General features: G+C 39.4%; 1 protein-coding gene across 4 annotated transcripts in view; it reads left to right on the top strand.

The window, feature by feature from the left end:
* The first annotated feature begins 7,699 nt into the window (after positions 1-7,699).
* Positions 7,700-12,193, top strand: part of LOC114034381 (myosin-8) — a 43,096-nt gene continuing 38,602 nt past the window's right edge. For all 4 annotated transcript variants that reach the window (XM_027850054.1, XM_027850053.1, XM_027850052.1 and 1 more), the window contains exons 1-2: positions 7,700-7,903; positions 12,016-12,159. In XM_027850054.1, coding sequence (XP_027705855.1) covers positions 7,700-7,903; positions 12,016-12,159 — 348 coding nt within the window. The remainder of the gene's footprint in view (positions 7,904-12,015; positions 12,160-12,193) is intronic.

The following is a 12,193-nucleotide window of genomic DNA, read 5'->3' as shown; positions in this document are numbered from 1 at the left end:
AGAAGAAGAAGAAGAAGAAGAAGAAGAAGAAGAAGAAGAAGAAGAAGAAGAAGAAGAAGAAGAAGAAGAAGGAAGGAAGGAAGGAAGGAAGGAAGGAAGGAAGGAAGGAAGGAAGGAAAGAAGGAAGGAGGAAGAAGAACAAAGAAGAAGAGCAAGAAGTTCTAAAGTGTTATTTATTTAACTTATATGCAGAGTGTATCATGCAAAATGCCAGGCTGGATGAATCAAAAGCCAGAATAAAGGTGACAGAGAGAAGTATCAACAATCTCAGATATACAGATTACATCACTCTGATGGCCGAAAGTGAAGAAGAATTAAGAAACTTCTTGATGATGGTGAAAGAGGATAGTGTAAAAGTTGGCTTGAAGCTTAATATAGGAAAAAAAAACAACTAAGATCTTTGCAACTGGTCCCCATCACTTCCTGACAAATAGAGGAAGAAGAAATGGAAGCAGTGTTAAATTTTATATTCTTAGGCTCAAAGATCACTGCAGATGGTGACTGTAACCATGAAATTAAAAGACAATTTCTCCTTGGAAGGAAAGTTATAGCAAATCAGGACAGCATAATAAAAAATAGAGACATCACCTTCCCAACAAAGGTCCATATAGGCAAAGCTATGATTTTTCCAGTAGCAATGTATGGTTGTGAGTTGGACTATAAGGAAAGCTGAATGCCACAAAAGTGATGCTTTCAAACTGTGGTGCTGGAGAAGACTTTTGAGAGTGCCTTGTACAGCAATATCAAATCAGTTAATACTGAAAGAAATTAATTCAGGCTATTCACTGGAAGGTCAAATACTAAAGCTGGAGCTTAAAAACTTCGGCCACATGATGAAAAGATGGAACTCATTGGAAAAGACCCTGATGTTGGGAAAGATTGAAGGCAAAATAAAAAGAGGATGGCAGAGGATGAAATGGATAGATAGTGTCATGGATACAAGGAACATGAATTTGGACAGACTTTGAGAGATAGAGGAGGATAGAAGGCCCTATGGTCCATGGGGTCACAAAGAGTCAGGTATAGCAAATGCATTTGAGCAATTAGAAGGTGAAAAACTATCACAAAGTACTTATATTCTGCTGGGAGAGAAGAGACAAGTGTTATTTCAAAATAAAATGTCTTCAAGGATTACAGAGGGGATTAATTAAAACAGTAAGTCCATAAGCATTTATTAAGCACTTTTATGCCAAGCACTGAGCTAAGCACTGAAAAATACAAAGAAATGTCCCTGCCCTCAAGGAGCTTGAATTCTAATGGAGGAAGGGGAACAATATGCAAACATTGAGGTACATGTAAGATACATGCAGAATAAATAGAAGAACATCTCAGAGAAAAGGTTCTAGAAGTAAGGGAAGACTTGGAAAGACCTCTTGAAGAAGACAGGATTTGAGGTGAGTTTTGAAGGAGATCAGGAGGACTAGCACTCTTTCTATGGGAGGTAGTCAGTGAAAAGGCACGGATTTAGGAGATGGAGCATTGTATGAGAGGATCAGCAAGTAGCCTGGTTTGTCTGGATCAGAGGGTAAAATGTAGATTGCAAATGCAGAAAGGAGCCAGGATGTGAAAGGCTTTAAACGCCAAACATCTTATATTTGATACTGGAGGTAATAGGGAGACACTAGAATTTATTGTGGAGGGAGGGTGACAAAGAGGGGGGTGACACGGTCGGGCCTGCACATTAGGAAGATCACTTAGCTGAGTTGAAGATGAATTGGAGTGAGGGAATGAATTGAAAGCTATTATAACAGAATAGGGATGAGGTGATGAGGGACTGCGCCAGGGTAATGGTTGTGTGAAGTAAGAGAGGACATATGCAAGAGGTATTATGAAGGTAGAAACAATGAAGCTTGGAGGAGACTAAGGTCGTGGTATCCTAAACAATAAAAGGCAAGAATAAAAGAGGAGTTCATTTGGAGGACAAAATAAAGAGTTTTGTTTTGGACATGTTGAATTTGAGATGCTTACAGAACATCCAGTTTGAGATGTCTAAAAGGCAGTTGGTAACATGAGATGAGCAGGACAGAGGTTAAGGCTGTTTATATAGCTCTGAGAATCATCTATATAGAGATGATAATTGAACTCACGGAGCTAATGATATCACCAAGAGAGATAGTATAGGAGAAAAAAAAGGACCCAGAGCAGAGATTTGGAGGATATCCACAGTTACCAGGTGTGACCTAGATAAGAACCAGCAAAGGAAAATGAGAAGTAGTGCCTGAATGGGTAAGAAAGGAGCCAAGAGTGTTATGAAAATGGAGTGATCAACAGTGGCAAAGACTGCGGTGAGGGCAATGATGAGATTAAGAAAACATATCGTTGGTACTTTGGATAGAGTAGTTTCAATTGAATGATGAAGTTCAAAGCCAGATTACAGAGAGTTTAAAATAGAATGAAAGGAGACAAAGAGGAGACAAGTGTAAATTAGGTGCAAAGTGGTTTTATTCTGTTTTGATTATCCTAAAAGAGGAAAAAAAGAGAAGGGAAATGTTATATAGTACCGACAAAAGTAGGAAAAAGTGAGGGGTAGGGGCAGCTAGGCAGGGCAGTGGATAGAGCACCAGGCCTGGAGTCAGGAGGACCTGAGTTCAAATCCGGCCTCAGAGACATAACACTCTGGCTGTGTGACCCTAGGCAAGTCACTTAACCCCAATTGCCCCACCAAAAAAAAATGAGGGGTACTTACTATTTTTCATAATCAGGGTGGGCATGAAGATTATATAAATATGGACAAGAGAGTAGGGAGAGGGGTTATGACATGAATCCCATTCTTATAAGAACTTAACAAAGGAGAACTAATATTCCTGGTAGATATCTCTCATATATTTCAGCTCTCCTTACACCTTCCCCTACCACCCAGGATTTGATATAGATTGGCCTCCTGCTTCTATCCTGCTTTTTCAGCATCTGCAGTAGCTGAGACATCACCTTGAGCGTCTTCAAATTTGCCCAGATAGTCAAACCTCAGCTCTGCTGAAAAAAATCAAGATAAGTATGTTCTTTGTGGAGGAATGAATGGAGTTGTCTGAGAAGATTTTTTGTTTTTTGTTTTTGTTGTTAGAAAGTGGTTTATCCAATCATCCTGGTGGTGTAAAGCAATGAAGGTACTGTTCCAATGTATGATTAGAATACTTCATTTGCCATTGGATTTTGATACAGAGTGAACCAGTTAATAAATTCACTTGTAGTGAATAAAAGTGCAGATATACAATATGAACTAAGGTCCTTGAACCTAGATAAAGTGGAGAGGAACTCCATGAAACCAGAAACTCTTTTGGATCTCTCTCTTTCTCTCTCTCTCTCTCTCTCTCTCTCTCTCTGTGTGTGTGTGTGTGTGTGTGTGTGTGTGTGTGTGCATGTTTGGGGGGCTTTAGGGGGAGCATTATAGGTTGAAACTGCAAGACGAGTACCCTCTGGTGGCCAGTAAGGGCTACTGCAGCCTCTCAGGAAGGTTCTCTAACGTACACCAAAAAGATTATGTGGCGCCCACTGGGTCAGTAATTCTAGAAGAGTTACCTAGTAGGTAACTTAGATATTGCACTAGCCAATAAATAATTAATCCAATGATAGGCTTTCCTTCTGTAGGCTTAAATAAGGCAGCACTCGATCCACATAATTGAAGGCTACCAGAAGGGGCCACATGTGTCATGTCACATCTCCTTAGGGAGCCCGGGGTGGAAGCCCTAAGAGGTTTCAGCATTAGGTCCAAGTGGGAGAGGGACAGCACTAGGTTGATATGGAGTCAAGAATGAATGCTCTTTCCCTAAAAAAGAGGAAATAAACTCTTGGGCTCCAGATCACTGTAAAGAACAATACAGTATTATTTCAGCATGCCTGGTTAAGTAAGCCGGTTCTGAGACCATGGTATTGAGTTAGTGTAAAAAAAGTACCCTCACCACAGTTTTATTTTCTGGTCATAGGCAATGGAAACAAGTCTGAATCAATGGGCAAGGTGAAAGCAATTAGAAGGGTCCTTGAGGCAGCAGAGAGGAAAGCATTAAGGACCCTAAGCACAAATAGTTCTGGTTAGGCTGTATGGTATCCTAGATTTCCATGGGCATGTATGCTAGAAGCTGCCAACCCTGATATAACCCATTACTAATTTGCTCAGAGGCCCTCACAAACTACTGTAAAAGATTGCCTTCTCAATGTACTACAAAATATTCCCTGTCTTCAGATTGGCTGCTGTCAAATTATTTATAGGCAATTGGTTTGCATACTCAAAATGGCAGGGAATATTTCTAATTATATCCAAACATCCCTAATGTCACTAGGAATTATGCTGAGTGTTGAGGTTGCCAGATGTTTTGCCCAAACAAAGGGGAGGTGGCTATGGCAAGGACAGCTCAGTCTCTATATAAGTGCCCCCAGAGACCTGAGTGTGTCATCTCCCCCAACAGCCAAGGGGTAAGTGTTGAATGACTTGGGATTAGAAAGAGAATGGAAGGGGGCCTTGATTCTCATTCTATTTTAGCTTTCGTATTATAGTTTCTGTTGTTCTGAGCACTCATTTTAGTACAAACTCTTGCCAAAGTAGGTTTTTAATTCTGCTGTCCAGTTTATATCCCTTAGTACAGAACTGTGTATGGTATTTTGGAAAGTGTTCCAGTAACAAGAAGTTGTTCTTTTATTTTCTAGTACTGACTATTTTTCAAGGTGTATCTACTTCATCTGGCACTAAAAAAGGTAAGAAATGCTTTATTAATCTTCTAAAACACTATTAAGTTTAGTGAGGAAAGTACTCTGTTCTTGATGTCTCCGTCTATTGCCTCTGCATACAATTTCAAAGGACATGAGGTATCTAGATGAATGCTTATAAATGTTTAATTTTGACAGTAAGTGTGTTGCTCAGAGACTGGTGTAATACATTGCAATATTATAGGACCAGTTCACAGAGAGTCGATTTCTGTAGGACCTCAGCTGGGCTCAAACTATTTGGTTTAATAAATGAGTCCACTGTATTCTCCCTTTACAAAAAATGCTTTGAATGCTTAACAGTTTCTTTAATCTGTCCTGGAGTGACATTCATTTAATCCAAAGTGTCTTTTTCATTTAGCAGGTGCTGAATAAATATTTAATGAATGAATATTTGGGGATGAATTTCATGAATAAAAACATAAATACATTTAAATTTCAATTTAAAAGAGTAATGTAGATGCTATTTTCTGATTTTCCATTAGAATAATTTTTGTTCAGTTAAAAACATGCAAGAACATTCTGTGATTTTACTTTTAATTTTTAATTAGACCTATGATTTTAGTGATTTAGGGAATCCCTGTGAGGGAGTTCATCATCTGTTCTGCAATTTATAGGCTTAGAGAATTGTCCAGGGCATGAAGGTAAAGTGACTTGCCCAGGGTCACACAGTCAATATATGCCAGAGGCAGGACTTTAACACAGGTCTTCCTCTTTACTTATTATGACATATCACCTCTCTGTGAAATGTTGTTCTATCATTTTTCAGTTATGTCCAATTCTTCATGACCTCATTTGGGGTTTTCTTGGCAAAGATACTGGAGTGGTTTGCCATTTCCTTCTCCAGCTCATTTTACAGAATAGGAAACTGAGGCAAGCAGGGTTAAGTGATTTGCCTAGGGTCACACAGCCAGTAAGTATCTTAGGCCAGACTTGAACTCAGGAAGAGGAGTCTTCCTAACTCCAGGCCCGTACCCACTGCACCCACAGCTCTCTCTTTGAGATAACATGCCTAACTAAGATAAATCTTAATCCTTCCTCAGGGTTCTTATTAGAATTGCAGGGCCTCAGTTTCTTCATTTTTAAAACAGAGAGTTTGAACTCACTGTTCTTTACAATCTATTCCAACTCTGACATCTAGTAATTTCATGTGAAATTTAAAGGGAAAAATATTAAGGCCATTTATTTGGGGGGATAGGGAAAGAAAGAAGAAAGAGAATAGTGCCATTCAGTGCTTGTAATGAAAATTTCTATTTTGTACTGCTTTCCTTTTCCCAATCAGAAGAAGGAAACAAATAGGAAAGGTAGGCCTTTTCCACTATGAAATTCTCATCCTCTTAATGCCAGAGATTTAGTAAGTTGTTAGTGGAATTCTCAGTGGGATGGATAGTCAAATAAGAGTATCACAAAGGAGTGTATGGAATTAAAGAAAGGCAAACTCCATGATTCACAGTTCAGTCACAAATGATTTAGTGTGCTACAAATAAACTAAAAGTTAAAGAAAAAGACAATCCAACCTGAAGGAAGGAGAGCCAAACATTAATATAAATATGCACGTAAAATAAGCTACTAGTAGTGAAATAATTACATATTGAGTAAGAAACCTTAATAGAACAAAAATGTTCAAACTCCAAAGCACTACAGGGGTGGGTACCCTGCAGCCTAGAGGCCATATGTGGCCCTCTAGGTCCTCAAGTGTGGCCCTTTGACTGAATTCAAATTTTACAGAACAAATTCCCTTAATAAAAGGATTTGTTTTGTAAAACTTGGACTCAGTTGAAAGGCTGCACCCAAGGACCTAGAAGGCCACATGTGGCCTTGAGGCCACAGGTTCACCATCCCCAACTATGAATATCAACTTCCTTTTCCATAAACCTCAATCTTTCCTTTTGAAGCATATTACTTACTTATAACCAGAAAGCCTGCAAAAGCAGGAAATAATTGTAGTTGTCACAAAATAATCTCCTATGTATTTAGCTGGTGATCTTTTTACTTTTTATATATAAAGAAATATAATATAATGTAATATAATATAGAAATTACATATAAATCACACTTTGTTGCACCATTGGTCATCTAAAGCCTGAGGCAACCAAGCATAGCATCATAGGGTTGGGCGACTCCATTTTCCATATAAAGAAACTGAGATAACATGTAGCAGAGCTGGGATTCAAACACTCTTCATCCCAAATTCATCATTTGCTCCATTAGACCACATTGCCTCCCATTAAGTGATATGGAAGAGAGTTTTATAACTTGCTAAAAGCCCCAAGTTAGCATCTCATTCCACATTAATCCTTTTAGTTTTCTTGGAACTAGTGAGTAGTAACTTGGAGGATAGCTGAATTCTGGCCAGGGCTCCAGTTCTAGGTATCATAGATTTAGAGATGAAGGAAACCTTCAAGATCAACTATACCAGGGGATCTTAACCTAGGGTCCACATCCCACCCAAGACATCTATGGCTAGATTTCAGGGGGTCTGTGAACTTGGATTGGTAAAAAATTACATCTTTATTTTCAAAAATCTTTTATTGAAAGTTAGTATTGCCTCCTATTATAAACTTTTTAGAAACAGCAACAACATTGCTCTGTTATTGATTTGTTTTTGTTTTTTTTTTTTTGGTTAGGCAATGGGGGTTAAGTGACTTGCACAGGGTCACACAGCTAGTAAATGTTGTGTGTCTGAGGCCGGATTTGAACTCAGGTCCTCCTGGCTCCAGGGCCGGTGCTCTATCCGCTGCGCCACCTAGCTGCCCCACAACATTGTTCTAAAAAGGCATTCATTGGCTTCACCAGAATGACTGGCAAAGGGGGCTATGACACAAAAAAAGGTTAAACATTTCTGTCCTAGACCAATTCTCCCCACCACCATCATCTTACAGACAAGGAAACTGGGGTCCAGGGAGGTTATCTTTCACGTTTCTTTCATTTTACCTCATAACTTATCCTTACTACTTTTTCATCTCATTTTCCTCTCTCTAGCAGAATTCTCTAAATTGCAGCCATGAGTTCGGATTCCGAAATGGCCATTTTTGGAGAGGCTGCTCCTTACCTCCGAAAGTCTGAGAAGGAGAGAATTGAAGCACAAAACAAGCCTTTTGATGCTAAAACTTCTGTCTTTGTGGCAGAGCCCAAGGAATCCTATGTGAAAAGTATCATACAGAGCAGAGAAGGGGGCAAAGTGACTGTGAAGACAGAAGGTGGAGCCGTGAGTAAAAATATAGATGGAAAAGTAACATGTCAAGAGCCTGTTCAGGGATCCCAAATCAGCAGGTTATTTATAGGCTTATAATGATATATGTATGGACTTATTGCTTATTACACAGACCTAATTACTGTCAGAATTAGAATCTCCTGATTTCTTTTTTCAACTATTAGGAAGCCTATGTTTGGCAGCTATACATGGCAACATTATTCATATATGTATGAGGTTCATTGAAGCCTCCTGGGACATGTACAAAGATCCCTTGGGTAGATTAGAATCTACTATTATATCTTTAGCATTATCTGGTAGACTTCCAAGGTGGTCACTATCATGTCCCTGTATTTACAGTTTGTTTTTCTGAGCAGGAGGGGGAATGTAACCCGTAGCAGAATCTCCCCCACTCAGTGACCCTATTAAGTGAACCTAGTTGCACAGAAGAACATGTTTATTGAGTGCCTACAGCGTGCAGAGCACTGTGCTGGACACTGGGAGAGATACAAAGTTTAGACAAGAAATGGCTTCTGTCTTCATGAAACTTACTATCTATGTTCACATATTTTCACATAGATTTTAGAAGATTCTCACAAGGTGTTATGGTTCTCCAACACTCCAAAGGCTATGTGATCTCCTCAATGTGGGTATTCTCTTAACCAATGCAGGTCACAATTTATCACTATGATATATCTACAGCGATGCGTGATAAATTCATAGAGTGATGAAGAAGAAAGGGTGAGGTCCAAGGGAGAATCAAGGAAGGTTTCATGGAGAAGGTAGCATTTGAGTTGAGTTTTAAAGAATTTATAGAAATTGAATAGCAAAGAAGAGAGGGAAGGAGCAGTATAGAGTAATAGAAAAATACTCTATTTGGTTCAGGAGACTTTGGTTCCAATCTAACTACAAATTTTTGGTAGCTGCTTGTTTTGTTGTATAATTGTTTCAGTCATATCTGATTCTTCATGACCCCATTTGGAGCTTTCTTGGCAAATATTCTGGAGTGGTTTGCCATTTTCTTCTCCAGCTCATTTTACAGATGAGGAAACTGAGACAAAAAAAAGTTTAAGTGACTTGCCCAGGGCCACACAGTTAGCAAATGTCTGAAGCCAGATTTGAACTCATGAAGATGAGTCTTCTTAACTCCAAGCCCAGCACTGTATCCACTGTGCCACCTAGCTGCCTTAGCTACTTGTACTTATAGAATTAAGAATGGTTCTATTTTATGATTTACTGTTAGAATGATTTATTATTGCTCCCTTAAAATATATGAGTATTCCTTGAATGCTTTTGTATTTGGACTGCACTTTTAATCTCATTGGTTTAGGGAATCCCAGTGAGAGAGATTAGCACCTGCTCCACAACTTTTAGTCTCGGAGAACTGCCTGGGACACTGAGAGGTTAAGCCATAGCCAAAAAAAAAAAAATGTGTCAGAAGCCAGAGAGACCTCAGGCCTTCCTAATTTGTCTGAAGCAGCTTCCTCCTTACCTCAGAGGGTTCTTGGGAAGAATTTGTCTTGTAAGCTTTAAAGTGCTGTATAAATGCAAATTATTACTATTCCAATCATAGGGAAGAGTGTGAGGAGTGAGAAGAAAGCACAGAGCATGTTCAGGAAAGAGAGAATAGATTAGTTTGATTGAAGCATAAAGTACATGGAGAGGTATAATCTAAGTCTGGAAGAGTTAAGCTGGTTCCAGATGGTCGGAGGTCTTGAATAGCTGTCAGTTTTTTTTGGACAGTGACAGGGAGCTGCTAAAATGTTTTTTAGAAAAGGTACAACAGGTATAAGAGATCATTTTTATTAGGCATAGGTTGGAGTCAGAACAAAGTAGATGTGTAGTGTCCCTGTTAAAACTTTTGCCACCTCCTCACCATGCAAAGAATTTTCAGATCTTTCCATCTCTCCTTAAACTCTACATGGCTCTTCCTCCCCTCCCCCACCCCACCACTTTTTGAGCTGAGAACCTTACCTAGTATTTCACTGAAAAAAATTAGGCCATTTTCAAAGAGCTCCCTCATATCCCTCCCCCTCATTTCACATTGCTCAGATGCCTTACTCCACTCTCTCCTTTGCCTTTGTCTCACATGAAGAGGTAGCACTTCTACTTGCCAAGGAGGACCCCTCTAAATGCACAAGGGATTTTATTCTCTCCTACCTTCTCCAGCAGATTGTTCCCTGTATCATCCCCATTTCTCACTTATTTTCAATCTCTCCCTGTCTACTAGAAGCTTCTTTGCTGCTTATGAATGTGTTCATGTATTCCCTATCTTCAAAAACACTCTCACTTGATCTATTCATTCCCACTAAGTATCACCCTATATCTCTTGTCTTAATATCTTTAGAAGGCCACTTAGAATCAGAACCCCTTCTACTCTCTTCTTAACTTTCTGCTCCCTAGTTTCAGACATCGTCATTCAACCAAAACTGCTGTCTCCAAGGTATCCAGTGATCTCTTAAGTGCTAAATGTAATGACTTTTTCTTATTCTTCATCCTTCTTGACCTCTGCTGCCTTTGTCACGGTTGTTCACACTTTTTTCCTTGATACTCTGCTCTCCCTAAGCTTTTCTGACACTGCTCTTTCCTGATTATCCTCCTAGTAGTCTCTTTTGCTGAATCTTCACCAAGGTTACATCTGCCAAATGTTGGGGCCTCGAAACCTCTGTCCTCAATCTTCTTCTCTTCTCCTTCTATGCTATTTTGCTTGATGATCTCATCAGCTTCCTTAATTTCAATTATCATCTCTTTGTAGATGATTCTTAGATCTATTTATCCATCATCATTATAATTGCTAGCATTTACAGAGTACTTAATATGTGCCAGGTAAGCACTTTACAATTATTATATCATTTCATCTTTACAACAACACTGTGAAGTAGGTGCTATTATTATTCCCACATTACAAATAAGGACACTGAGGCCAACTGAAGTTAAGTGACTTGCCAAGGCTCACACAGATAGCACATGTCTGATACTTTATTTGAACTCAGGTATTTCTGGCTCCAGGCCCAGACCACCCAGCTGCCTAACCAGTAACCTATCTACCCCTGATCTCCAATCTTGCATCTCTAACCGCCTGCTGAACATCACAAACTGGATGGCTTACATATATATTAAACTCAACATGTCCAAAATTGAACCTATCATATTTTTTCTCCATACTTCCCTTTTATTTTTAAGAGAACCACCAACCTCTCAATCACTCAGGCTAATAACCTTGGTGTCATCTTTGACTCCTCACTTTTTCTTATTATCCATATCCAATCTGTTACTAAGTCCTATCAATTCTACCTCTTTAATATCTCTTATATACATCCCTTTCTGTGCTTTGACTCTGTTTATGCATTGATACCGGCCCTCATCACCTCATGCCTAGACTATTGCAACAGCTTCATGTTTGGTCTCCCTGTCTCAAGTTTTACCCCTCTCCTATCCATCTGCTACTAAACCACCACAGTGACCTTCCTAAAGAACTGATTTAATCATATCACTCCACGTCATGAGTTCCAGTGGCTTCCTCAAGAGTAAAATATTAAATTCCCTGTTTGACTTTTCAAGCCCTTAAAAACCTACCACCATCCTACCTTTCTATGCTTCTCACTCTTTGCTCCCTTCCATAACCCAGAAACACCAACCTTCTTGCTATTCCTTGCACAAGACACTCCATTTCCTGACTCCATGCATTTTTCTTGGTTGTTTCTCATGTCAGGAATTTTCTCCCTTCTCTTCTCTACCTCCTGGCCTTCTTGCTGCCTTCAAGTCCCAGATAAAATCCTACCTTCTTCAAGAAACCTTCCCACGTACTGTTCATACATAGTTGTTTGCAAGTTGTCTCCCTCATTAGATTGAGACCTTCTTGAGGGCAGGGCTCTTTTTTTTTTTTTTGCCATTCTTTGTATCTCCAACTCGTAGCACAGTGTCTGACGCATAATAGATGATTAATATATGTTGCTGATTTGGCTTGACTTGACTTCATTATTGGGCCTCCCCATTCACACACAGCTTTGCTGTTAGTACTTATTAGGAGCTGGTGGCTTCAATGTTTAAAAAAAGAAAAGTCACTCTCCACAAAATGCCTAGAGTTGCCTCGTTGATGCAAAATGGCCTCTTCCTTCCCTTGCCAGACTCTCACAGTGAAGGATGATCAAGTTTTCCCCATGAACCCTCCCAAATATGACAAGATTGAAGACATGGCCATGATGACTCACCTGCATGAACCTGGGGTGCTGTATAACCTGAAAGAGCGTTATGCAGCCTGGATGATCTATGTAAGTACATTTTAAGCAGTTCTTTTCATTTGTG

Source organism: Vombatus ursinus, unplaced genomic scaffold (assembly GCF_900497805.2).
Source record: "Vombatus ursinus unplaced genomic scaffold, bare-nosed wombat genome assembly UNPS02008996.1, whole genome shotgun sequence".
Taxonomy (NCBI): domain Eukaryota; kingdom Metazoa; phylum Chordata; class Mammalia; order Diprotodontia; family Vombatidae; genus Vombatus; species Vombatus ursinus.
Note: the sequence above shows the minus strand (reverse complement) of the source record. Positions and strands in the feature narration are given on the sequence as shown.